Source organism: Notolepis coatsorum (genome assembly GCF_963971535.1).
Source record: "Notolepis coatsorum genome assembly, chromosome: 11".
NCBI classification, from domain to species: domain Eukaryota; kingdom Metazoa; phylum Chordata; class Actinopteri; order Aulopiformes; family Paralepididae; genus Notolepis; species Notolepis coatsorum.
Genome location: NC_140175.1, coordinates 125,230,395 through 125,257,562, shown reverse-complemented (window position 1 = coordinate 125,257,562; position 27,168 = coordinate 125,230,395). Strand labels below are relative to the sequence as shown.

The 27,168-nt window shown below is 43.6% G+C and overlaps 1 protein-coding gene across 1 annotated transcript in view; it reads left to right on the top strand.

The window, feature by feature from the left end:
• Positions 1-27,168, top strand: part of LOC311237265 (fibrillin-2-like) — a gene marked incomplete at its 5' end in the record, with an annotated part of 361,408 nt that overhangs the window by 123,859 nt on the left and 210,381 nt on the right. Inside the window, 1 exon segment of the mRNA XM_084325071.1 lies at positions 16,461-16,613. Within this exon segment, the coding sequence (XP_084181197.1) occupies positions 16,461-16,613 (153 nt within the window).

Below are 27,168 nucleotides of genomic sequence, written 5' to 3'. Positions count from 1 at the left end.
TAGGGTCTATAACTTGTGTTAGGGTCTATAGCTTGTGTTAGGGTCTATAGCTTGTGTTAGGGTCTATAACTTGTGTTAGGGTCTATACTTGTGTTAGGGTCTATAACTTGTGTTAGGGTCTATAGCTTGTGTTAGGGTCTATAGCTTGTGTTAGGGTCTATAACTTGTGTTAGGGTCTATAGCTTGTGTTAGGGTCTATAGCTTGTGTTAGGGTCTATAACTTGTGTTAGGGTCTATAGCTTGTGTTAGGGTCTATAACTTGTGTTAGGGTCTATAACTTGTGTTAGGGTCTATAGCTTGTGTTAGGGTCTATAGCTTGTGTTAGGGTCTATAACTTGTGTTAGGGTCTATAGCTTGTGTTAGGGTCTATAACTTGTGTTAGGGTCTATAGCTTGTGTTAGGGTCTATAACTTGTGTTAGGGTCTATAGCTTGTGTTAGGGTCTATAGCTTGTGTTAGGGTCTATAACTTGTGTTAGGGTCTATAGCTTGTGTTAGGGTCTATAGCTTGTGTTAGGGTCTATAGCTTGTGTTAGGGTCTATAACTTGTGTTAGGGTCTATAACTTGTGTTAGGGTCTATAACTTGTGTTAGGGTCTATAACTTGTGTTAGGGTCTATACACTTGTGTTAGGGTCTATAACTTGTGTTAGGGTCTATAGCTTGTGTTAGGGTCTATAGCTTGTGTTAGGGTCTATAACTTGTGTTAGGGTCTATAGCTTGTGTTAGGGTCTATAACTTGTGTTAGGGTCTATAGCTTGTGTTAGGGTCTATAACTTGTGTTAGGGTCTATAGCTTGTGTTAGGGTCTATAACTTGTGTTAGGGTCTATAACTTGTGTTAGGGTCTATAACTTGTGTTAGGGTCTATAACTTGTGTTAGGGTCTATAACTTGTGTTAGGGTCTATAACTTGTGTTAGGGTCTATAACTTGTGTTAGGGTCTATAACTTGTGTTAGGGTCTATAGCTTGTGTTAGGGTCTATAACTTGTGTTAGGGTCTATAGCTTGTGTTAGGGTCTATAACTTGTGTTAGGGTCTATAGCTTGTGTTAGGGTCTATAACTTGTGTTAGGGTCTATAGCTTGTGTTAGGGTCTATAACTTGTGTTAGGGTCTATAGCTTGTGTTAGGGTCTATAGCTTGTGTTAGGGTCTATAGCTTGTGTTAGGGTCTATAGCTTGTGTTAGGGTCTATAACTTGTGTTAGGGTCTATAACTTGTGTTAGGGTCTATAACTTGTGTTAGGGTCTATAGCTTGTGTTAGGGTCTATAACTTGTGTTAGGGTCTATAACTTGTGCTAGGGTCTATAGCTTGTGTTAGGGTCTATAGCTTGTGTTAGGGTCTATAGCTTGTGTTAGGGTCTATAACTTGTGTTAGGGTCTATAACTTGTGTTAGGGTCTATAACTTGTGTTAGGGTCTATAGCTTGTGTTAGGGTCTATAGCTTGTGTTAGGGTCTATAACTTGTGTTAGGGTCTATAACTTGTGTTAGGGTCTATAGCTTGTGTTAGGGTATATAACTTGTGTTAGGGTCTATAACTTGTGTTAGGGTCTATAACTTGTGTTAGGGTCTACAGCTTGTGTTAGGGTCTATAGCTTGTGTTAGGGTCTATAACTTGTGTTAGGGTCTATAACTTGTGTTAGGGTCTATAACTTGTGTTAGGGTCTATATCTTGTGTTAGGGTCTATAACTTGTGTTAGGGTCTATAGCTTGTGTTAGGGTCTATAACTTGTGTTAGGGTCTACAGCTTGTGTTAGGGTCTATAACTTGTGTTAGGGTCTATAGCTTGTGTTAGGGTCTATAACTTGTGTTAGGGTCTATAGCTTGTGTTAGGGTCTATAACTTGTGTTAGGGTCTATAACTTGTGTTAGGGTCTATAACTTGTGTTAGGGTCTATAGCTTGTGTTAGGGTCTATAACTTGTGTTAGGGTCTATAGCTTGTGTTAGGGTCTATAGCTTGTGTTAGGGTCTATAGCTTGTGTTAGGGTCTATAGCTTGTGTTAGGGTCTATAGCTTGTGTTAGGGTCTATAACTTGTGTTAGGGTCTATAACTTGTGTTAGGGTCTATAGCTTGTGTTAGGGTCTATAGCTTGTGTTAGGGTCTATAACTTGTGTTAGGGTCTATAACTTGTGTTAGGGTCTATAGCTTGTGTTAGGGTCTATAACTTGTGTTAGGGTCTATAACTTGTGTTAGGGTCTATAACTTGTGTTAGGGTCTATAACTTGTGTTAGGGTCTATAGCTTGTGTTAGGGTCTATAGCTTGTGTTAGGGTCTATAACTTGTGTTAGGGTCTATAACTTGTGTTAGGGTCTATAGCTTGTGTTAGGGTCTATAACTTGTGTTAGGGTCTATAACTTGTGTTAGGGTCTATAACTTGTGTTAGGGTCTACAGCTTGTGTTAGGGTCTATAACTTGTGTTAGGGTCTATAACTTGTGTTAGGGTCTATAACTTGTGTTAGGGTCTATATCTTGTGTTAGGGTCTATAACTTGTGTTAGGGTCTATAGCTTGTGTTAGGGTCTATAACTTGTGTTAGGGTCTACAGCTTGTGTTAGGGTCTATAACTTGTGTTAGGGTCTATAGCTTGTGTTAGGGTCTATAACTTGTGTTAGGGTCTATAGCTTGTGTTAGGGTCTATAGCTTGTGTTAGGGTCTATAACTTGTGTTAGGGTCTATAGCTTGTGTTAGGGTCTATAGCTTGTGTTAGGGTCTATAACTTGTGTTAGGGTCTATAACTTGTGTTAGGGTCTATAACTTGTGTTAGGGTCTATAGCTTGTGTTAGGGTCTATATCTTGTGTTAGGGTCTATAACTTGTGTTAGGGTCTATAGCTTGTGTTAGGGTCTATAACTTGTGTTAGGGTCTATAGCTTGTGTTAGGGTCTATAGCTTGTGTTAGGGTCTATAACTTGTGTTAGGGTCTATAGCTTGTGTTAGGGTCTATAGCTTGTGTTAGGGTCTATAACTTGTGTTAGGGTCTATAACTTGTGTTAGGGTCTATAGCTTGTGTTAGGGTCTATAGCTTGTGTTAGGGTCTATAACTTGTGTTAGGGTCTATAACTTGTGTTAGGGTCTATAACTTGTGTTAGGGTCTATAACTTGTGTTAGGGTCTATAGCTTGTGTTAGGGTCTATAGCTTGTGTTAGGGTCTATAACTTGTGTTAGGGTCTATAACTTGTGTTAGGGTCTATAGCTTGTGTTAGGGTCTATAGCTTGTGTTAGGGTCTATAACTTGTGTTAGGGTCTATAACTTGTGTTAGGGTCTATAGCTTGTGTTAGGGTCTATCACTTGTGTTAGGGTCTATAACTTGTGTTAGGGTCTATAACTTGTGTTAGGGTCTATAACTTGTGTTAGGGTCTATAGCTTGTGTTAGGGTCTATAACTTGTGTTAGGGTCTATAACTTGTGTTAGGGTCTATAACTTGTGTTAGGGTCTATAACTTGTGTTAGGGTCTATAGCTTGTGTTAGGGTCTATAACTTGTGTGTTAGGGTCTATAGCTTGTGTTAGGGTCTATAACTTGTGTTAGGGTCTATAGCTTGTGTTAGGGTCTATAGCTTGTGTTAGGGTCTATAACTTGTGTTAGGGTCTATAACTTGTGTTAGGGTCTATATCTTGTGTTAGGGTCTATAGCTTGTGTTAGGGTCTATAACTTGTGTTAGGGTCTATAACTTGTGTTAGGGTCTATAACTTGTGTTAGGGTCTATAGCTTGTGTTAGGGTCTATAACTTGTGTTAGGGTCTATAACTTGTGTTAGGGTCTATAGCTTGTGTTAGGGTCTATAACTTGTGTTAGGGTCTATATCTTGTGTTAGGGTCTATAGCTTGTGTTAGGGTCTATAGCTTGTGTTAGGGTCTATAGCTTGTGTTAGGGTCTATAACTTGTGTTAGGGTCTATATCTTGTGTTAGGGTCTATAGCTTGTGTTAGGGTCTATAACTTGTGTTAGGGTCTATAGCTTGTGTTAGGGTCTATAGCTTGTGTTAGGGTCTATAACTTGTGTTAGGGTCTATAACTTGTGTTAGGGTCTATAGCTTGTGTTAGGGTCTATAACTTGTGTTAGGGTCTATAGCTTGTGTTAGGGTCTATAACTTGTGTTAGGGTCTATAGCTTGTGTTAGGGTCTATAACTTGTGTTAGGGTCTATAACTTGTGTTAGGGTCTATAACTTGTGTTAGGGTCTATAACTGGTGTTAGGGTCTATAGCTTGTGTTAGGGTCTATAGCTTGTGTTAGGGTCTATAGCTTGTGTTAGGGTCTATAGCTTGTGTTAGGGTCTATAGCTTGTGTTAGGGTCTATAGCTTGTGTTAGGGTCTATAGCTTGTGTTAGGGTCTATAACTTGTGTTAGGGTCTATAGCTTGTGTTAGGGTCTATAACTTGTGTTAGGGTCTATAGCTTGTGTTAGGGTCTATAACTTGTGTTAGGGTCTATAGCTTGTGTTAGGGTCTATAACTTGTGTTAGGGTCTATAGCTTGTGTTAGGGTCTATAACTTGTGTTAGGGTCTATAGCTTGTGTTAGGGTCTATAACTTGTGTTAGGGTCTATAGCTTGTGTTAGGGTATATAACTTGTGTTAGGGTCTATAGCTTGTGTTAGGGTCTATAGCTTGTGTTAGGGTCTATAACTTGTGTTAGGGTCTATAGCTTGTGTTAGGGTCTATAACTTGTGTTAGGGTCTATAACTTGTGTTAGGGTCTATAACTTGTGTTAGGGTCTATATCTTGTGTTAGGGTCTATAACTTGTGTTAGGGTCTATAGCTTGTGTTAGGGTCTATAACTTGTGTTAGGGTCTACAGCTTGTGTTAGGGTCTATAACTTGTGTTAGGGTCTATAGCTTGTGTTAGGGTCTATAACTTGTGTTAGGGTCTATAGCTTGTGTTAGGGTCTATAGCTTGTGTTAGGGTCTATAACTTGTGTTAGGGTCTATAGCTTGTGTTAGGGTCTATAGCTTGTGTTAGGGTCTATAACTTGTGTTAGGGTCTATAGCTTGTGTTAGGGTCTATAACTTGTGTTAGGGTCTATATCTTGTGTTAGGGTCTATAGCTTGTGTTAGGGTCTATAACTTGTGTTAGGGTCTATAGCTTGTGTTAGGGTCTATAGCTTGTGTTAGGGTCTATAACTTGTGTTAGGGTCTATAACTTGTGTTAGGGTCTATAGCTTGTGTTAGGGTCTATAACTTGTGTTAGGGTCTATAGCTTGTGTTAGGGTCTATAACTTGTGTTAGGGTCTATAGCTTGTGTTAGGGTCTATAACTTGTGTTAGGGTCTATAACTTGTGTTAGGGTCTATAACTTGTGTTAGGGTCTATAACTGGTGTTAGGGTCTATAGCTTGTGTTAGGGTCTATAGCTTGTGTTAGGGTCTATAGCTTGTGTTAGGGTCTATAGCTTGTGTTAGGGTCTATAGCTTGTGTTAGGGTCTATAGCTTGTGTTAGGGTCTATAGCTTGTGTTAGGGTCTATAGCTTGTGTTAGGGTCTATAACTTGTGTTAGGGTCTATAGCTTGTGTTAGGGTCTATAACTTGTGTTAGGGTCTATAGCTTGTGTTAGGGTCTATAACTTGTGTTAGGGTCTATAGCTTGTGTTAGGGTCTATAACTTGTGTTAGGGTCTATAGCTTGTGTTAGGGTCTATAACTTGTGTTAGGGTCTATAGCTTGTGTTAGGGTATATAACTTGTGTTAGGGTCTATAGCTTGTGTTAGGGTCTATAGCTTGTGTTAGGGTCTATAACTTGTGTTAGGGTCTATAGCTTGTGTTAGGGTCTATAACTTGTGTTAGGGTCTATAACTTGTGTTAGGGTATATAACTTGTGTTAGGGTCTATAACTTGTGTTAGGGTCTATAACTTGTGTTAGGGTCTATAACTTGTGTTAGGGTCTATAGCTTGTGTTAGGGTCTATAACTTGTGTTAGGGTCTATAGCTTGTGTTAGGGTCTATAACTTGTGTTAGGGTCTATAACTTGTGTTAGGGTCTATAGCTTGTGTTAGGGTCTATAACTTGTGTTAGGGTCTATAGCTTGTGTTAGGGTCTATAACTTGTGTTAGGGTCTATAACTTGTGTTAGGGTCTATAACTTGTGTTAGGGTCTATAGCTTGTGTTAGGGTCTATAGCTTGTGTTAGGGTCTATAGCTTGTGTTAGGGTCTATAGCTTGTGTTAGGGTCTATAGCTTGTGTTAGGGTCTATAGCTTGTGTTAGGGTCTATAACTTGTGTTAGGGTCTATAACTTGTGTTAGGGTCTATAGCTTGTGTTAGGGTCTATAGCTTGTGTTAGGGTCTATAACTTGTGTTAGGGTCTATAACTTGTGTTAGGGTCTATAGCTTGTGTTAGGGTCTATAACTTGTGTTAGGGTCTATAACTTGTGTTAGGGTCTATAACTTGTGTTAGGGTCTATAACTTGTGTTAGGGTCTATAGCTTGTGTTAGGGTCTATAGCTTGTGTTAGGGTCTATAACTTGTGTTAGGGTCTATAACTTGTGTTAGGGTCTATAGCTTGTGTTAGGGTCTATAACTTGTGTTAGGGTCTATAACTTGTGTTAGGGTCTATAACTTGTGTTAGGGTCTACAGCTTGTGTTAGGGTCTATAACTTGTGTTAGGGTCTATAACTTGTGTTAGGGTCTATAACTTGTGTTAGGGTCTATATCTTGTGTTAGGGTCTATAACTTGTGTTAGGGTCTATAGCTTGTGTTAGGGTCTATAACTTGTGTTAGGGTCTACAGCTTGTGTTAGGGTCTATAACTTGTGTTAGGGTCTATAGCTTGTGTTAGGGTCTATAACTTGTGTTAGGGTCTATAGCTTGTGTTAGGGTCTATAGCTTGTGTTAGGGTCTATAACTTGTGTTAGGGTCTATAGCTTGTGTTAGGGTCTATAGCTTGTGTTAGGGTCTATAACTTGTGTTAGGGTCTATAACTTGTGTTAGGGTCTATAACTTGTGTTAGGGTCTATAGCTTGTGTTAGGGTCTATAGCTTGTGTTAGGGTCTATAACTTGTGTTAGGGTCTATAGCTTGTGTTAGGGTCTATAACTTGTGTTAGGGTCTATAGCTTGTGTTAGGGTCTATAGCTTGTGTTAGGGTCTATAACTTGTGTTAGGGTCTATAGCTTGTGTTAGGGTATATAGCTTGTGTTAGGGTCTATAACTTGTGTTAGGGTCTATAACTTGTGTTAGGGTCTATAGCTTGTGTTAGGGTCTATAGCTTGTGTTAGGGTCTATAGCTTGTGTTAGGGTCTATAACTTGTGTTAGGGTCTATAACTTGTGTTAGGGTCTATAGCTTGTGTTAGGGTCTATAGCTTGTGTTAGGGTCTATAACTTGTGTTAGGGTCTATAACTTGTGTTAGGGTCTATAGCTTGTGTTAGGGTCTATAGCTTGTGTTAGGGTCTATAACTTGTGTTAGGGTCTATAACTTGTGTTAGGGTCTATAGCTTGTGTTAGGGTCTATCGCTTGTGTTAGGGTCTATAACTTGTGTTAGGGTCTATAACTTGTGTTAGGGTCTATAACTTGTGTTAGGGTCTATAGCTTGTGTTAGGGTCTATAACTTGTGTTAGGGTCTATAACTTGTGTTAGGGTCTATAACTTGTGTTAGGGTCTATAACTTGTGTTAGGGTCTATAGCTTGTGTTAGGGTCTATAACTTGTGTGTTAGGGTCTATAGCTTGTGTTAGGGTCTATAACTTGTGTTAGGGTCTATAGCTTGTGTTAGGGTCTATAGCTTGTGTTAGGGTCTATAACTTGTGTTAGGGTCTATAACTTGTGTTAGGGTCTATATCTTGTGTTAGGGTCTATAGCTTGTGTTAGGGTCTATAACTTGTGTTAGGGTCTATAACTTGTGTTATGGTCTATAACTTGTGTTAGGGTCTATAGCTTGTGTTAGGGTCTATAACTTGTGTTAGGGTCTATAACTTGTGTTAGGGTCTATAACTTGTGTTAGGGTCTATAGCTTGTGTTAGGGTCTATAGCTTGTGTTAGGGTCTATATCTTGTGTTAGGGTCTATAGCTTGTGTTAGGGTCTATAGCTTGTGTTAGGGTCTATAGCTTGTGTTAGGGTCTATAACTTGTGTTAGGGTCTATATCTTGTGTTAGGGTCTATAGCTTGTGTTAGGGTCTATAACTTGTGTTAGGGTCTATAGCTTGTGTTAGGGTCTATAGCTTGTGTTAGGGTCTATAACTTGTGTTAGGGTCTATAACTTGTGTTAGGGTCTATAGCTTGTGTTAGGGTCTATAACTTGTGTTAGGGTCTATAGCTTGTGTTAGGGTCTATAACTTGTGTTAGGGTCTATAGCTTGTGTTAGGGTCTATAACTTGTGTTAGGGTCTATAACTTGTGTTAGGGTCTATAACTTGTGTTAGGGTCTATAGCTGGTGTTAGGGTCTATAGCTTGTGTTAGGGTCTATAGCTTGTGTTAGGGTCTATAGCTTGTGTTAGGGTCTATAGCTTGTGTTAGGGTCTATAGCTTGTGTTAGGGTCTATAGCTTGTGTTAGGGTCTATAACTTGTGTTAGGGTCTATAGCTTGTGTTAGGGTCTATAACTTGTGTTAGGGTCTATAGCTTGTGTTAGGGTCTATAACTTGTGTTAGGGTCTATAGCTTGTGTTAGGGTCTATAACTTGTGTTAGGGTCTATAGCTTGTGTTAGGGTCTATAACTTGTGTTAGGGTCTATAGCTTGTGTTAGGGTCTATAACTTGTGTTAGGGTCTATAGCTTGTGTTAGGGTCTATAGCTTGTGTTAGGGTCTATAACTTGTGTTAGGGTCTATAGCTTGTGTTAGGGTCTATAACTTGTGTTAGGGTCTATAACTTGTGTTAGGGTATATAACTTGTGTTAGGGTCTATAACTTGTGTTAGGGTCTATAACTTGTGTTAGGGTCTATAACTTGTGTTAGGGTCTATAGCTTGTGTTAGGGTCTATAACTTGTGTTAGGGTCTATAGCTTGTGTTAGGGTCTATAACTTGTGTTAGGGTCTATAACTTGTGTTAGGGTCTATAGCTTGTGTTAGGGTCTATAACTTGTGTTAGGGTCTATAGCTTGTGTTAGGGTCTATAGCTTGTGTTAGGGTCTATAACATGTGTTAGGGTCTATAACTTGTGTTAGGGTCTATAGCTTGTGTTAGGGTCTATAGCTTGTGTTAGGGTCTATAGCTTGTGTTAGGGTCTATAACTTGTGTTAGGGTCTATAACTTGTGTTAGGGTCTATAGCTTGTGTTAGGGTCTATAACTTGTGTTAGGGTCTATAACTTGTGTTAGGGTCTATAACTTGTGTTAGGGTCTATAACTTGTGTTAGGGTCTATAGCTTGTGTTAGGGTCTATAACTTGTGTTAGGGTCTATAACTTGTGTTAGGGTCTATAGCTTGTGTTAGGGTCTATAACTTGTGTTAGGGTCTATAACTTGTGTTAGGGTCTATAACTTGTGTTAGGGTCTATAGCTTGTGTTAGGGTCTATAACTTGTGTTAGGGTCTATAACTTGTGTTAGGGTCTATAGCTTGTGTTAGGGTCTATAACTTGTGTTAGGGTCTATAACTTGTGTTAGGGTCTATAGCTTGTGTTAGGGTCTATAGCTTGTGTTAGGGTCTATAACTTGTGTTAGGGTCTATAACTTGTGTTAGGGTCTATAGCTTGTGTTAGGGTCTATAACTTGTGTTAGGGTCTATAACTTGTGTTAGGGTCTATAGCTTGTGTTAGGGTCTATATCTTGTGTTAGGGTCTATAACCCCTCAGTGGCAGCAGTGTTCACACCACACTGTGGAAATATGCAGCTGTAAAAAAAGGTTTAGAAATAAAAGGAAACTACCGCTTGCAGCCTTTGCCTCACATTCTGCGACAGAATCCAGTGCAAAAGAGACGCCTAGTTTGCTGTTTTCTTTATGCAATCTATCATTCGTCCAAGAGGACTTCAGACTTGAACCTTTATCACATTCAGGGCGACTTGGATTCAAAATATCTCTGTGGAAAGTGAAAGCCACGGTTGCCTTCACGACCTCATCACTTTGGTTCGTGTTCATATGAGCTGTTCCTTTTTTAGTTAAGTAGCCAATTATGATTCCTTTTTATGTTTGGTTACTTGTTTTGTATGTTTGATTTTTTCCCCTGAAATGTTTTAATATAAGCATACTATATTTGACTATATACTATATTTGGCAGCACAATAATATTCACAAATTTGATTTAGACTATTTGATTAATCAAGAATCAAATCAAATCAAATTTATTTGTAAGGCCCGACAACACACGTTAATGTCCCCATGGGCCGGACACGTCCTCTTTAAACAAGTCAAGAAGAAACATCACAATAAGTCAAGAACAAAACAAGAACACCATAAAGTCCAACAAATTTAAAATAAATGCAAATAAATGAATGAATCCCCCATAATCCCAAATTAGATGATATTTTTAGTTGAGGGGCAGCCCTTTAGTTTAGAGTAGTGTAGTGTAGTGTAATGTAGTGTTGTGTAGTGTAGTGTAATGTAGTGTTGTATAGTGTTGTGTAATGTAGTGTTGTGTAGTGTAGTGTAGTGTAATGTTGTGTAGTGTAGTGTAGTCTAGCGTAGTGTAGTGTAGTGAAATGTAGTTTAGTGTAGTGTAGTGTAGTGTAGTCTGGTCTAGTCTAGTCTAGTCTAGTCTGGTCTGGTCTGGTCTGGTCTGGTCTGGTCTGGACTGGTCTGGTCTGGTCTAGTCTGGTCTGGTCTGGTCTGGACTGGTCTGGTCTGATCTGGACTGGACTGGTCTGGTCTGGACTGGTCTGGACTGGTCTGGTCTGGTCTAGTCTAGTCTAGTGGCGTCTCCGGGAGCCTCTGAAATAAAATTGCACATGTGGATAACGGCTCGCGGTGGAAGCGCTTGAAAAGCCACGTCACCAACACAGAAAGATGTTTACTGACAGTCTGTCACCTTAGAGAAGAAACCTCGCTCCGGACATAAACCAAGTCATGTAAATCTCCAGGGTCTAGTCGAACTGCGTCGTGGTGAGTTTGGCTCAGTGGCTGCAGTAGCTTCCTCTCCAGGGTCTAGTCGAACTGCGTCGTGGTGAGTTTGGCTCAGTGGCTGCAGTAGCTTCCTCTCCAGGGTCTAGTCGAACTGCGTCGTGGTGAGTTTGGCTCAGTGGCTGCAGTAGCTTCCTCTCCAGGGTCTAGTTGAGCTGCGTCGTGGTGAGTTTGGCTCAGTGGCTGCACTAGCTTCCTCTCCAGGGTCTAGTTGAGCTGCGTCGTGGTGAGTTTGGCTCAGTGGCTGCAGTAGCTTCCTCTCCAGGGTCTAGTTGAGCTGCGTCGTGGTGAGTTTGGCTCAGTGGCTGCACTAGCTTCCTCTCCAGGGTCTAGTTGAGCTGCGTCGTGGTGAGTTTGGCTCAGTGGCTGCACTAGCTTCCTCTCCAGGGTCTAGTTGAGCTGCGTCGTGGTGAGTTTGGCTCAGTGGCTGCAGTAGCTTCCTCTCCAGGGTCTAGTTGAGCTGCGTCGTGGTGAGTTTGGCTCAGTGGCTGCACTAGCTTCCTCTCCAGGGTCTAGTTGAGCTGCGTCGTGGTGAGTTTGGCTCAGTGGCTGCAGTAGCTTCCTCTCCAGGGTCTAGTTGAGCTGCGTCGTGGTGAGTTTGGCTCAGTGGCTGCAGTAGCTTCCTCTCCAGGGTCTAGTTGAGCTGCGTCGTGGTGAGTTTGGCTCAGTGGCTGCACTAGCTTCCTCTCCAGGGTCTAGTTGAGCTGCGTCGTGGTGAGTTTGGCACAGTGGCTGCACTAGCTTCCTCTCCAGGGTCTAGTTGAGCTGCGTCGTGGTGAGTTTGGCTCAGTGGCTGCAGTAGCTTCCTCTCCAGGGTCTAGTTGAGCTGCGTCGTGGTGAGTTTGGCACAGTGGCTGCAGTAGCTTCCTCTCCAGGGTCTAGTTGAGCTGCGTCGTGGTGAGTTTGGCTCAGTGGCTGCAGTAGCTTCCTCTCCAGGGTCTAGTTGAGCTGCGTCGTGGTGAGTTTGGCTCAGTGGCTGCAGTAGCTTCCTCTCCAGGGTCTAGTTGAGCTGCGTCGTGGTGAGTTTGGCTCAGTGGCTGCACTAGCTTCCTCTCCAGGGTCTAGTTGAGCTGCGTCGTGGTGAGTTTGGCACAGTGGCTACAGTAGCTTCCCGCCTTATGTAAAAATGTGCCTATAATCCATTTTTAATATAAGATATAACTTTATAACATATCTTGAAACGTGCCCCTGAACCTTATGGCAGCTGTGTGTGTGTCTTTTTCACCCAGAAATGGAAGATTGTCTACAGTAGGTTTTCTGTTGCAGTGCTAGAATCATATAAGGGGAACGGGCGACAACCTTCTCATGGAAGTCAGTACTGGGAGCAAACACTACTTCCTGTCTTCTTCTGGCCTCCCAGTAGAAATTAAATATTAATTAATTAAATTAAAAGGAAATTAAATTCGTCTTTCGTTGTCAACCGTCTATCCAAGACTCTAAGGCAGTCTTCATACATACGTATTTGCAGACTTAAGTCTTACACACAACTTGTGTTTTACACATGTATGAATAAATGGATGTGGAATGAATGAACAATGTTAATAATTGAAAGCACAAGTACAATAGGAACATTTTATTTGGTCAAATGGAGCATAGATAAGTTAACGGCAGCAGAACCCAATAATTGGCTAAAGAAGCAGGCTGCACAAGGCGATCAGGCTAAATCTCTTCCTATTCCCTACGCGCTACTTGAGTAAGCGAAATATTGTACCTCTGCATGCAGGTGGCTTCCCATCTTTCATTCTTCTGGCAACACCTTTCAGGAGCCGTCTCCTCTAATATCTTCTCCCTGCTTCTCTCAGACCAGTTGGGCAGGTTGTGTCTGCTCTAAATATCTTCTCCCTGCTTCTCTCAGACCAGTTGGGCGGGTTGTCATCATCATTAGGTGGCTTCTTCGTTCCGAAGGTTGCCTATCACTCTCCAACCCATTCTGTCCCCACTTCTTCTCTCCAACTCCGTGACTCCGCCTCTCACTCCAATCACAGACGTCGTCTACCCAGCCTCTTCTTGGTCTTCCACTTCCTCTCTTTCCATCCACCTTCCCCATCACCACCTTCTTGAACATCTCCCCGCTGGATCCTCTCAGAACATGCCCGCACAACTCCATCTTTCTCTTTTTCAACCTCTCCAGCAACTGTCCTCCTTGCATATCCGCTCTTCTCAGTACCTCCTCATTCTTGATCTTATCCTTCCATGTTATCTTCAGCATCTTCCTCAGTGTCCACATTTCAAAAGAGTCTATCATCCTCTTTGCCTCTTCATTCAGCGTCCATGCTTCTGCTCCGTATGAAAAGACTGACATAACATAAGTTTCCAAAATCCTGGGCCCTCATTCATCAACGTGTTCTACGCACAGATCTGTGCTTACCCTGTGCGTACGATCATTTCTAAGCAAAGAGTGGGATTCATCAATTTTGATTTGAACTTGACTCCGTGCTTACATCTACGCACAGGTCAGACCAGGCGTACCTGGCGCCCAGTGGTAGAATATATTATTACAACAAGGAAATGAGCTTCTGTGCATAATAACACGGCATGTTCTGTACGAACCGTAGTTCATTATAGTTCATTGTAAAATAGCAACAGTAGTGTAATTATGGTCAAAACCCTATAAATAGCATTTGGAATAATAGATCTTTCTCTCAGAATGAATGCAGCATGGTTTATATAGCGTTATCGGAATATACGGGGTGTAGGCTACTGACTGACTGCGCTCCGCGTAGCTTGATTGATTGATTGATTGAAAAGTTTATTAACAGATTGCAGAATGGGTACAGTACAGTACAGCTCAGTACATACAATTGTTAATTGGGGATGCAGACCAACTTTCGTCTTGTTTACATCAGGGTCCCCCATTTTCAATTCATCATAAATCATAAAGCTCAACTCGTTATTATTTTGCGCAGACCGCAGAAACACGGGAACGGTTTGATTATATTTAAAAGGCTTTACGTTAAACGAAACAAGTGGAATTTCGAAGCTGTAAGCAGAATACAAGTCATATGAATATAGTGTTCTTCCCCCTTTTTACTGTATAAGAAAGAATAGAAAACGCATTGCAATGACACTATAGTGGACAGACTATGTATATGATGGGATTCAAGTTCGCGTTGTAAAATAGCGACAGTAGTGTAATTATAACGGGCTCACATGCGAACAAGAGGTTGGCCTGCTTGTTTGGCACGGGGGGGCAGACGCAAAACACCAACCTCCAAACGCGATTAGATATTGTTTCAAATAAAAAGCAAATTATTTTGTGTCATGTTTCCAAATAAGATTGGTCACGAAATGCTTTCTACTTCAATTTGTTGGTTAGAATAGATGACCTCCGTTGAAACTTCACTGAGACTAACAGTCTATTTGTGAGCTCCCGCACAGATGTGATGATAATAATAATAATAACAATAATAATAATAGCTTCATTTTATATAGCGCCTTTCAAGAGACCCAAGGTCGCTTTACATAGATAGGGGGGGGGGGGAATAACAAAGTAACAAACATAGTGGACAGACACACAACATATATATATGATGATGGAATTCATTCAAGATCCTCTCCACCCTCGGGTCTTTGCCACCGCGGCACGGTCCATCGTGATATTGGAGATGGATCGACCAATAGACTGTTACTGTAGCTGTCAAAGCTCCATCACAAATGCAGTTATGTGAATAGAAAGGGATTCCACTCAGTCAATGTTGCGATGCGCATTTGCCTGATACATGTTATTGCTGGATGCCGGGAGGAAGGCGATGCTGAATGTTTTCAATTCATTAAATAAAACGGATACTTTTTGCAAGGGTTTACTGACTGTCATACAAATGATCAACCAACTACATACTGTAACTTTTCAGTGCACGTTCTTATTTACATTGTGACAACAGCCTTGTGAGTTCCCGCAGTGACCCGCACACAGACATGATGGAATTCAAGTTCATGTTTGTATTGATCACATATAGGCAGGCTACACATGGCGTATCTGCTGCTACATCATACATGGCAGTAAGATTCATTGTTCTTGTATAGCTCTCGTATTATTGTTTATGTAGGCTACCCAATACTGACATCAAAATGGATTGTAGTATGCCTCTAGAAATCATATGCAGCAGGTAGAAAATTGACGGGAGATCCATCGCGATTTGGAATCAAATTGAGGAGAACTTTAATCCCCGTATTAATCAAACAACACAGGAAAAGGCAGTCATATTCCAGCGCGGTCTTTATTAGCCGACAACAAAATAGATGCCTCTAAAAATCATATAGCCAATCGAACACAACTAATAAAGGCATTCATATTACAGCACGGTTATAATGACACACAACCAACGCCAAACAGTGGTCAATGAACGGTCTTTATTAGTATTTTGAGCTGTCCAGGCAGAATTGCAGCAATGGTCTTAGGGAGCCGTTGATATCTGACATCACCGTTTACAAATCCGCCTTTTATTTATCCCATAATACGCGATAGTGTCTTCTTGGTTCGACAGCAGTGAATTCTCCGTGGAGTTTCTCAGGGTTCCGCTCGGGTCAGTCCATTATTTCACATCCCATGGGGGGTGTTTCCTCACTTTCATGACCATATATGGATAATCATGCACGAGCATTGACGCCTTTGACGGTAGAACAAAGTTCTACGGAGGAGCGTAGAGCCTGCGTACGCACCGTGTGATGAATCCCGACTTCCCTGTGCGTACACTAGTTCTACATTCCGTGCTTACGTGTGGAAATAGAACATATTCTACGTCCACGTTGATGAATGAGGGCCCTGGTCTTCGTTTTCCAACTTATGTTTCTTCTCAATAATTCTTTATGGTTCCAGAACGCGCCCTTTGCAATTCCGGTTCTTCTCTTAGTGTCCATGTTAGCTCTTCCACCTTCACTGATCCAGCTTCCAAGGTACATGTACTCCTTCACTTGTTCAAGTTTTTCTCCATCCACCTGTATTTTACAAACAGTTCCTGGTGTTTTTTCAATGATCATTACTTTAGTTTTCTTTGTGTTTAGCGACATTCCATAGTTTTTGCATTCGACATTCAGCTTATTCATCATGTCCTGTAGATCTTCTTGACAGTTACAGACTATAGCAGTGTCATCCGCGTATCTTATATTGGTGATGTTCTCTTCGCCAAGTTTTACTCCTTTCCCTCCTCTCAGACCTTTTTTCATCAGTGATTCACTGTACATATTAAAGAGTACAGGGGACAAGATGCATCCTTGTCTTACACCCTTCTCCACCGGGAAGTCTCTTGATTTCTCCTTTCCTATTCTAACATTAGCCTTCTGCCTCCAGTATAAGTTGGCAATTATTCTTCGGTCAGAAACTGGTATTTTGAATTCTTCCATTGTTCTCATCAATGTTGGGTTGTGTCTCCTCTAAATATCTTCTCCCTGCTTCTCTCAGACCAGTTGGGCGGGTCGTGTCTCCTCTAATGTCTTCTCCCTGCTTCTCTCAGACCAGTTGGGCGGGTCGTGTCTCCTCTAAATATCTTCTCCCTGCTTCTCTCAGACCAGTGGGCCGGGTCGTGCTTTGGGAGCATCCTCAGCGGGCGCTGTGCCCAGGAGATCTCCGGACACTTCAGCCAGGCCCAGTGCTGCTGCGACAGCGGGCGCTGCTGGACGCGCGGGGCAGTGCCCATGATGTGCCCAGTCAGGGGCTCCGGTGAGTTCACGCTTCGCCGGAATGTTTGATGTTGCTAGTGTTAATGCTAGTGTCTAATGCTAGTGCTAATGTGTTGCTAGTGTCTAATGTGTTGCTAGTGTCTAATGCTAGTGCTAATGTGTTGCTAGTGTCTAATGCTAGTGCTAATGTGTTGCTAGTGTCTAATGCTAGTGCTAATGTGTTGCTAGTGTCTAATGCTAGTGCTAATGTGTTGCTAGTGTCTAATGCTAATGTCTTGGGGGTCATCCCTATGTTCCCCGGGTCCTATGTTCCCCGGGTTCTATGTTCCCCGCTTTTTTTTAAAGAAAGGGTCCTATGTTCCCCACTCCCAAAATAAAGGTTCTATGTTCCCCGGTCCCGCCTGCTCCCGAACGCTCCTGAACAAAAAAAGGCTTCTATGTTCCCCGCTGAAATAAAGGTTCTATGTTCCCCAGGTCCTATGTTCCCCGCTCTGTAGTGTTTCAGACACACAAACTTTTCAACTTTCAAACTTAAACGGTGTGCTCCCAGCGCACGTACCGGCAGTGATCTACAGCAGTGGTTTTCTGTCACGATGGGGTTAGGTAGAATGCAATAATACAGAAAGGGAAAGAATGGAGGAGGCAGAGGCGAGGAGTGAAGCTTGGAGAAAGGTGTTTACTGTAGAATCCAGTGCAATACAGGGAAAATACAGAAACTAAATAACAAACTTCACAATACAAAACAACAAACACTAAGACTTACTAGAGGGAGAACGGTGCGACACGACGTGGAGGAACAGGGGGTAACTGGAGGAATGTCGCCACAACGAAGGGGAGACAGACAGACACCTAAATACCCCGACTAATTAACAATTAAGAACACCTGGCCAACACCGAATCACAACCAACACCTAGACAATAAGCAAAGAATAACTAAACACAACTAAACACAAAAGCAACTCCTAACAACCCAAAACAGTGCATGACATCACACCAGGGAAGGGAAAGACAACAACAGTACACACCATGACACCACATTAATCATACTATTAATTATAGTTATCACAGTAGTCAGGATGTCCAGAGTACTGGAGCGCACCGATTGTTTGTCACCACTAGAGGGTGGTAGGGTGCCAACGTCAGGCCGAGGGCCAATGTCAGATAGAGGGCATTGCCCAAAGTTAGGTGGAGGGTACTGCCCAGTGTTACCATCCTGCCCAGTCCAGCCAGGACCGGGCCTAGGATCCTGACAGTACCCCCCCCTCAACGGGTGGCTTCCAGACACCCGAAAACAACGTCCATAAGCAGGTGAGGGAGGAAGCCGGAACCCCGGAGAGGACCCAGGGAGAGGACCCGAAGACGAGGGACCAGGAGGCTGAACAAAAAACCCAGGAGGGGCATAGCAGCCAGGGGGGTAGAAAATGGGCGCAGATGCCCGGAGAGGGGGGGTGGGGATGGGAACAGAGGCCCGGGGAGGAGGACTGGACCTGGAAACAGAGGTCCGACGAGGGGGGGTGGGGATGGGCACCGAGACCCGGGGAGGGGGGCAGAACCTGAGAACCGAGGCCCGACGAGGAGGGCTGGACCTGGGAAGCGAGGCCCGACGAGGGGGGGTGGGTACAGGTGTAGAAGCCCGGGAAGGGGAGCTGGACCCTGGAGCCGGATCCCGGACGAGAGGCCCTCCAGCCGCCGGACTAGGGACCGGTTCAGGAGAGCCGGAATGGAGGTGCGGCGGCGACGACCCCCGGAGCAGGATCCCACGCAGGCCCCGGCGAAGACCACGGCGAAGACCCCGGCGGAGACCACGGCGAGGACCAGGACGCCGATCACGGCGCAGAGCTGGACCAGACGGGGAGCCAGGATCCGTCGAAGAGCCGGGAGCCGGCACGGCAGCCGGACCAGGTGGAGAGGCCGGGCAGGGCGTGGAGACCGGATCGGTCCCGGCGGCGAGGCGTGGTGTAGGATCCGGGGATGAGGAGCCAGGACCCAGAGCTGAGGCTGGGCTGGGCGTGGAAGCTGGACCAGCTGTGGAGGCCTTACTAGCCATACTAGCCTCGGGGGCTAGGCTAACTGTGGGCCCTGGACTCACTGTGGGAACTGCGCTAGCTGAGAATGCCTGGCTAGCTTGGGACATCTGGTCCGTCTCAGGTACTAGGCTCACCCTGAACCTGGAGCCTAGTCTGGCAGTGGAGACTGTGCTAGCTGGAGACATCTGGTCTGTCTCAGATACTAGGCTCACCCTGAACCTGGAGCCTAGTCTGGCAGTGGAGACTGTGCTAGCTTGAAACGGCCGGTTAGCTATTGAAACGGAGCTAACGGGCGGAGCTAGGTTAGCTGGGAGTGGCTGGTTAGCTCTTGACACTAAGCTAACCGGCGGAGCTATGTTAGCTGTGGACGTCTGGTTAGCTGTATGAGCGGAGCTAACGGGTAGAGCTGTACCAACTGGGGACGTCTGGCCATCTATAGTGGCGGAGCTAACAGGAGGAGCTGTGCTAACGGGGAACAGCCGGTCAGCAATTGGCACGAAGCTAACGGGCGGAGCCAGGTTAGCTGGGAGTGGCTGGTTAGCTAATGGCATGAAGCTAACGGGCGGAGCTAGGTTAGCTGGGAGTGGCTGGTTAGCTCTTGACACTAAGCTAACCGGCGGAGCTATGTTAGCTGTGGACGTCTGGTTAGCTGTATGAGCGGAGCTAACGGGTAGAGCTGTACCAACTGGGGACGTCTGGCCATCTATAGTGGCGGAGCTAACAGGAGGAGCTGTGCTAACGGGGAACAGCCGGTCAGCAATTGGCACGAAGCTAACGGGCGGAGCTAGGTTAGCTGAGAGTGGCTGGTTAGCTATTGGCATGAAGCTAACGGGCGGAGCTAGGTTAGCTGGGAGAGGCTGGTTAGCTCTTGACACTAAGCTAACCGGCGGAGCTAGGTTAGCTGTGGACGTCCGACCGGCGATGGACATCCGAGCAACCTCAGCGGCTGTGGGAGGATCTAGGCTGACCGTAAGCCTGAGAACAGTCGGCAGGCTAGCTACACTAGCCTTCGGCTTATGCTTCTCCATGAGGACCGCAATATGTTCAGCCATCTCCCACATCGCCGTCTGCAGTGTCGGGTTCTCAGTGGCGACCTGGTCGATCTTCCGGAGTAGGAACCCCCATTTGGCCAGTGAGTAACTCTTCATGTCACCGGCCATCAGGGCCAGGACAACGGTGATGGTATCGCTTGCCTTTCCTGCTGCATTCGTTAATGTTGGTGGCGACATTCTGTCACGATGGGGTTAGGTAGAATGCAATAATACAGAAAGGGAAAGAATGGAGGAGGCAGAGGCGAGGAGTGAAGCTTGGAGAAAGGTGTTTACTGTAGAATCCAGTGCAATACAGGGAAAATACAGAAACTAAATAACAAACTTCACAATACAAAACAACAAACACTAAGACTTACTAGAGGGAGAACGGTGCGACACGACGTGGAGGAACAGGGGGTAACTGGAGGAATGTCGCCACAACGAAGGGGAGACAGACAGACACCTAAATACCCCGACTAATTAACAATTAAGAACACCTGGCCAACACCGAATCACAACCAACACCTAGACAATAAGCAAAGAATAACTAAACACAACTAAACACAAAAGCAACTCCTAACAACCCAAAACAGTGCATGACATCACACCAGGGAAGGGAAAGACAACAACAGTACACACCATGACACCACATTAATCATACTATTAATTATAGTTATCACAGTAGTCAGGATGTCCAGAGTACTGGAGCGCACCGATTGTTTGTCACCACTAGAGGGTGGTAGGGTGCCAATGTCAGGCCGAGGGCCAATGTCAGATAGAGGGCATTGCCCAAAGTTAGGTGGAGGGTACTGCCCAGTGTTACCATCCTGCCCAGTCCAGCCAGGACCGGGCCTAGGATCCTGACAGTTTTCAACCAGTGGTAAAATACGCATAAAAGATAGCCACTTATACTATTTTGAGAAGATAATTCATCTGTATCGCAACGGAGTCACGGATCTGGTCGGGGCAGGTAGCATTATGTCTGGAAAAATTGTATGAAATAAACAAATGTGAATTAAAGAATTTAACACGACGTTTAGCCTATTAAATAGTTTTAGAAGCCTATAGCCATGTACATATTTTAACTCTTGCTCAGTGGACGACTGGCTGCGAGGACTGCGAGGAGGAGGGAGAATTGCAACCACCGTGTACAAGCAAGCAAAACTTCGGTTAATGATGCCATAATTCTCTGCTGTGCTTTTAGGCACACACACACGCTAACATTGAGTGTTGCATCATGCCAATTAAAGACCTCCGCTACAGACAGGTCCTGCTGCATACACGCCATGACCGAAGGAAAACACAAACAGCCTGTGCGTCACTCACACCGCCATGCACGGCGATGGGAATGCCACTCCTATTTATGTATAATATATCAAAACTGGGACAGTAGAAATAAAAATAAATTATAGGCAGATCTTATGACCAAGGCACACGTTAACCCTTTCACTGCAGTACACGGCTGTAACCAGAAAAGTCAAGTCATTAATCCTCATCTTTGGCTTCTTTCTGCGTACTAAAACCACCAAAGTCCTCATCTTCAGTGTCGGAAACGAACAGGCTCAGGGTGGCTTCGTCAGCCACTCTCCTCTATCCTTCACAGTCATATTTAAGTAAGGATAGTTTGAATGACACATCAGCACCAAGGCGCTGTCCACCTGGCGAGAAATAAGCCAATAGTATCCAGCTGCACAGCCGGAGAGCAACGCTCTCAGGGCCATGAACATGGCAGCAAATGATGGCATCCTCTCATGTTCCCATTAGACTTCATATCACTGTACATAGGAGGTGGTTGGGTGGGTAGGCGCAGTGGCGGATGGGGGGGGGGGTAACTGTACATTGGATTATCGACCAAACCTTACTTGGTCCCAAGAAGAGGGTCTTGTGTATTATTGGGTTAGGACATTTACTCAACATTGGAGGGGGTTGGGTTAGGACATTTACAGAGGCCAGTTTCGAATTGCAGTCTCCCATAGGTGCTCCTTGAGAGTGGTTTTAAAAGTGGGTAGTGATTCACATTCCTTTACAGCTTTGGGTATGGCGTTCCACATTGATGTGGCATAATTGCAAAACGTGTTTAGTCCCTTCTTTGAGCCGAAGCTGGGTTTAACATGATTTGTGGAGCTCCCTCTGGTGTTGTGCTAATGTGTTGCTAGTGTCTAATGCTAATGTAGCTAGTGTCTAATGCTAGTGCTAATGTGTTGCTAGTGCTAATGCTAGTGCTAATGTGTTGCTAGTGCTAATGCTACTGCTAATGTGTTGCTAGTGTCTAATGCTAATGCCAATGTGTTGCTAGTGTCTAATGCTAGTGCTAATGTGTTGCTAGTGTCTAATGCTAGTGCTAATAATGCTAGTGTCTAATGTGAGTGCTAATGTGTTGCTATATTTGAAAATGATATGCCTTATGTATTGGAATGTGCAGGTACAGCGATTTATGCTGATGATACAACTATATATGCATCCGCTGAGAGCACAGAACAAGTGAATAAGATACTTCAGAGTGAATTATTTATGATTTCAAATTGAATAACTGAAAACAGACTAAAATTAAATGTAGCAAAACCAAAATGTCTTATACTCGGCTCTAAATATGCCTTAAGGTCGGATCATAGACTGAGTCTCTCATTACAAGACGCTGGTATTGAACAAGTGAAGGAGGCCAAATTGTTGGGTGTAACTATTGACGAGGCACTACTTTGGTCTACCCAGATTAATAACATGGTTACCAGGATGAGTAGAAACATCTCCATAATAAGAATAAATGCCTACCTCCTAACGAATACAACAATTAAAATGGTAGTACAATCTTTAGTCTTGTCCCATATTGACTACTGCCCAGCAATTTGGTCTAGCGTGTCAAAGCAAGAGCTTAGTAAACTCCAGCTCACTCAAAATAGAGCTGCCCGCCTCACTCTTCACTGCTCTATAAGGAATAGTGTGGAGGGAATGCATGCTAGACTGTCGTGGATGAGGGTGGAGGAGAGACTAGCATGCAGTTTGATTAGGTTTTTAAAGAACATTTGTACCTTGGGTAAACCCACTCAATTGTATTCTATGCTTTTATCCACCAATGATAGACATGACCATAATACCAGACATGCTTCAAGTAGTCGCTTCACCCTACCTCTGCCTAGAACCAACGCTCTAAAGAAAACTGCAATGTATAGAGCCATAACATACTGGAATAGGATCCCATTACATATTATACAGACGGAAAACAAGGACAGTTTCAAAAAGAAACTCAAAGGAGCCATAATCCGGAAGGAAATTAATATATGTCATGCATGAGTGTAGCTGCAGCCATGTTATCCAAAACTTCTTCTGATTACTTTGTGTGTTTTTTTTTCTATTTAAAGGTATGGTGAAATTGATGTTTTAGTAACATTGATGAGCATTCTAAAAGCAATTCTTAAAAAGATTCAATTTTAAAAACAATCTTAAATTGTATTTAACACTGTATTTTGTATTTTGTTTTGTTTTGTTTTTTTGTTTTCTGTTTCTTTGCTTGCATGTAATTTTAGCCATCTTAATTGTTAGTTTCATTGTGTATTGTATGTTGAGTACTGACTTTTAATAATTCTGTTTTGCAATAATTGTTTTTGTATGTGGACCCCAGGAAGACTAGCTAGTTGCCATGGCACCAGCTAATGGGGATCTGTAATCAAATCAAATCAAATCAAATGCTAATGTATGCTAGTGCTAATGCTAGTGCTAATGCTAGTGTCTAATGCTAATGCTAGTGCTAATGCTAGTGTCTAATGCTAGTGCTAATGTGTTGCTAGTGTCTAATGCTAGTGCTAATGTGTTGCTAGTGTCTAATGCTAATGTGTTGCTAGTGTCTAATGCTAGTGCTAATGTGTTGCTAGTGTCTAATGCTAATGTGTTGCTAGTGTCTAATGCTAGTGCTAATGTGTTGCCAGTGTCTAGTGCTAATGTGTTGCTAGTGTCTAATGCTAATGTCACGTGTTAGGTTTAGGTTAGGTTAGGTTTACTTTATTTGTTCAAGGGGGACAGTGTAGATTAATAAAATATTTTACAGATGTAAATGCACCCAATTTTAGCCAAAAGGCTAATTTCCATTGGCAGTCCCCCTGCCAGAAGGTACAGGCTAAAATCCTGTGTAAAAAAAGGGTTAGCAATAAAAACAGAATAAAATCAAGATAAATAACATTAGAATAAAAACACCAAAAAAGCACATAGACATAGTAGGGATACAGGTCACAATACAGTCATGGACACAAGGACAGAGCACATCATGACATATTAAGAGACCCAGACATAGACAGACGCACCATATCCACACACACACACACACACACACACACACATACACACACAGACACCTCAGTGTTGACAGTTCTGGTTTTCAATGAGCCATTCCCTAACCCTGCACTTGAATGAATGGTATGATGTGGACACTCTAATTGTTTGAGGAATTGAGTTCCATTGGTGGGATGCTCTGTATGAGAAGACAGCCTGGCCAAATACACTTTTTTTTAAAGGGATTGTACAGTCCCCCCTTGCCGCACCTCTAGTGTTCCTGGTTGAGGCAGACTTGAGGTTGATGAAACCGGACAAAGGAGGAGGAGCCAATCCACACTTTATTTTAAAAACTAGGCAGACGTTTTGATATAGAGTCAGGTTTTCCCAATTGAGTAGATTATATTTTTTTTAGAATGTGACAATGATGGTACCTGAATGGTTTCTTGTCTAGAATTTGTATTGCTTGTTTGTATAGTGATTGAAGTGGTTTCAGTATGGTGGAATGTGAATTGGACCAGGTTATCAAACAGTATGTGATGTGGGAAAGAACCATTGAATGAAAATATAGCTTTGCTGCCTCGGTTGAAAGGAAGTTTCTTATGTACCTGAAGTTTGATAGGCTGAACTTTACCTTATTGCAGACTTTTTTTATGTGATTTTTTAAACTAAGGTTTGGGTCTATGTGTAATCCTAAATACTTATATTCTGATACTACCTGTAATTTCTGACCGGAGATGAAGATATCCTGCTCTGCAACTTATCTGTGGCCCTTGGAGAAGAACATACAGACAGTCTTAGACATTCAATTGTAAACCGCTGTTCTTAAGCCAGGATGTGACATTCACCATGACATTAGACAATTTTTTTGCAACCTCTTTTACTGTGTGTAAATATCACTGTATCATCAGCATACATCAGTACATCACATTGGCCACACACAGAAGGCAAATCGTTAATGTACATGCTGAACAGGATTGGACCCAAGACAGAGCCCTGCGGGACACCAGTTGACAGACAGATGGCAGTAGATTTATGATTTTCAATTTTGACAAGTTGGGAACGGAATGAAAGGTATGATTTGAAGAGGTTGAGGAACTCTATGGAGAAGTTGAAATTGACCGCTTTTGGAGTAGAATAGTATGGTTAACAGTGTCAAAAGCTTTCCTTAGATCAAGGAACACAGCCCCCACAACCCCACCCCTGTCCATTGAAGCCTTGACTCTCTCTAAAAAGAAGCATGTTGCTGTTTATGTTGAATGGTTAGCCCTGAATCCAAATTGCATTGGGTGCAGTGGGAAGGAGCTGTTATTGAGATGATCAGTGACCTGTTTGGCAATCAGTTTTTCAAACACCTTGGACACTATGGCTAGAATACTGATGGGTCTGTAATTGGATGTCATGAGAGGGTCACCACTTTTAAATAAAGGGACCACAACTGCAGGCTTCCATGGGTTAGGAAAACTCCCTTGATTGAAACCCATTGATTATATGGGTCAGTGACTTCACTATAGAGGAGTTTATCTCTTTCAGCATGAGTGTGTCCATGCCATATAATATATTATATCCTTAGCTCTTGAGGATTTGAGGGATGTAATTATATTTGCAACCTCTATCTCAGTGACTGATTTTGGTATGACTGCTGGTTCATAAATATTGACAGTAGATGGCAGATTAGGACTACTGTCCTGAACTGCGAAGCTTTGGGCTATTGCGGCCACAGACTACAAAATACTGATTGAGGGCCGGTGCTACGTCTGACGGATACTGTAAAGTTTTGTCATTGACCTTCAGTTCAATTGGCTTAATTGCAGCTTTGTTTTGACCAGTTAATTTCTTGATCTGACTCCATATAACCTTTGAGTTTCCGTGGGCATTTTTAATAATTGAGATGAAGAAATCTGCTTTTGCTTTTCTCAGTTCCCTTGTTGTTTTGTTTCTCAACATTACAAATGTTTGTCTATCGTGAGACAGCTTTGATTTTGTGGCAATTTTTAAAGCAATGTTGCTAGTGTCTAATGCTAGTGCTAATGTGTTGCTAGTGTCTAATGCTAGTGCTAATGTGTTGCTAGTGTCTTATGCTAATGTGTTGCTAGTGCTAATGTGTTGCTAGTGTCTAATGCGAATGTGTTGCTAGTGTCTAGTGCTAATGTATGCTAGCGTCTAATGCTAGTGCTAATGTGTTGCTAGTGTCATGGTATGTTTTGCTAGTGTCATGGTGTTGTAATGTGTTCCTAGTAGGGGTGGAACGATACTCATTCGAACCATACACCATTCGGTACGACCTCCACGGTTCGGGCCATGTGTGTATTGTTCGGTTCAGAGGATGCTCAAAATAATACGCACGCTAACTAACGTTTACTGTTATGGTTTGTAACCGACCCCAATCGCACAACACAAGACAGGTATGAGAGTAAGCCAAAACAGGGCATTTATTTCTTAAATAACAAAAAGCGGCACTGTCCCTTTAAGGGAAAACACAAAACACTGGTGTCAAAGAAAATAGGGAAAATGCGGCACTGGAGAGGGGGACAGGGACAGAGGCCCGGAGAGGCGGGCTGGAGACAGGGACAGAGAACAGGGTTAAGGCCTTGGACAGGGCCAGAGCTGCTTACAGGGATGAGGAAAGGGTTCCGACGGCGGAGGCCTGGCATGGGAACCAGGGGCCCGACGGCGGAGGCCTGGCACAGAGATCTTCCTCGGATGCTGCAGACGGGCAGCGCAGAACACAGGGGTACCAGGGGACCGGGGTGAAGAGACGCATCCTCCCGTGGAACTAGGAAGCGATGCGCGCCGGCTTGACGTCTGGAGTGGGAGCGCGCCGGCTTGACGTCTGGAGTGGGAGCGCGCCGGCTTGACGTCTGGAGTGGGAACACCACTCCAGGCCTGGCACGGAGATCCTCCTCGGAAGCTGTAGACGGGCAGCGCAGAACACCGGGGTCCCAGGGGACCGGGGCGAAGAGACGCATCCTCCCGTGGAAATAGGAAGCGATGCGCGCCGGCTTGACGTCTGGAGTGGGAACACTGGAAAACCTCCCGTAGAGAATTAGAGAGCACAGACGGTGTCCCACTCCAGGCAAACGGCGACAGGTGGTGATGGCTGGCACGTCGTCTCACGCCGGAGACGCGGCAGGTGATGGTAACGTCCAGGACTCCATGAACACTGAACACAGATAAAGATACAGAGTCCAGAACACAGAACCAGCATACAGAACGACCCGACAAGGACTGGAGGGGAGGTCCAGGTATTTAAAGCCCTCTGGGGCGCTAATCATAA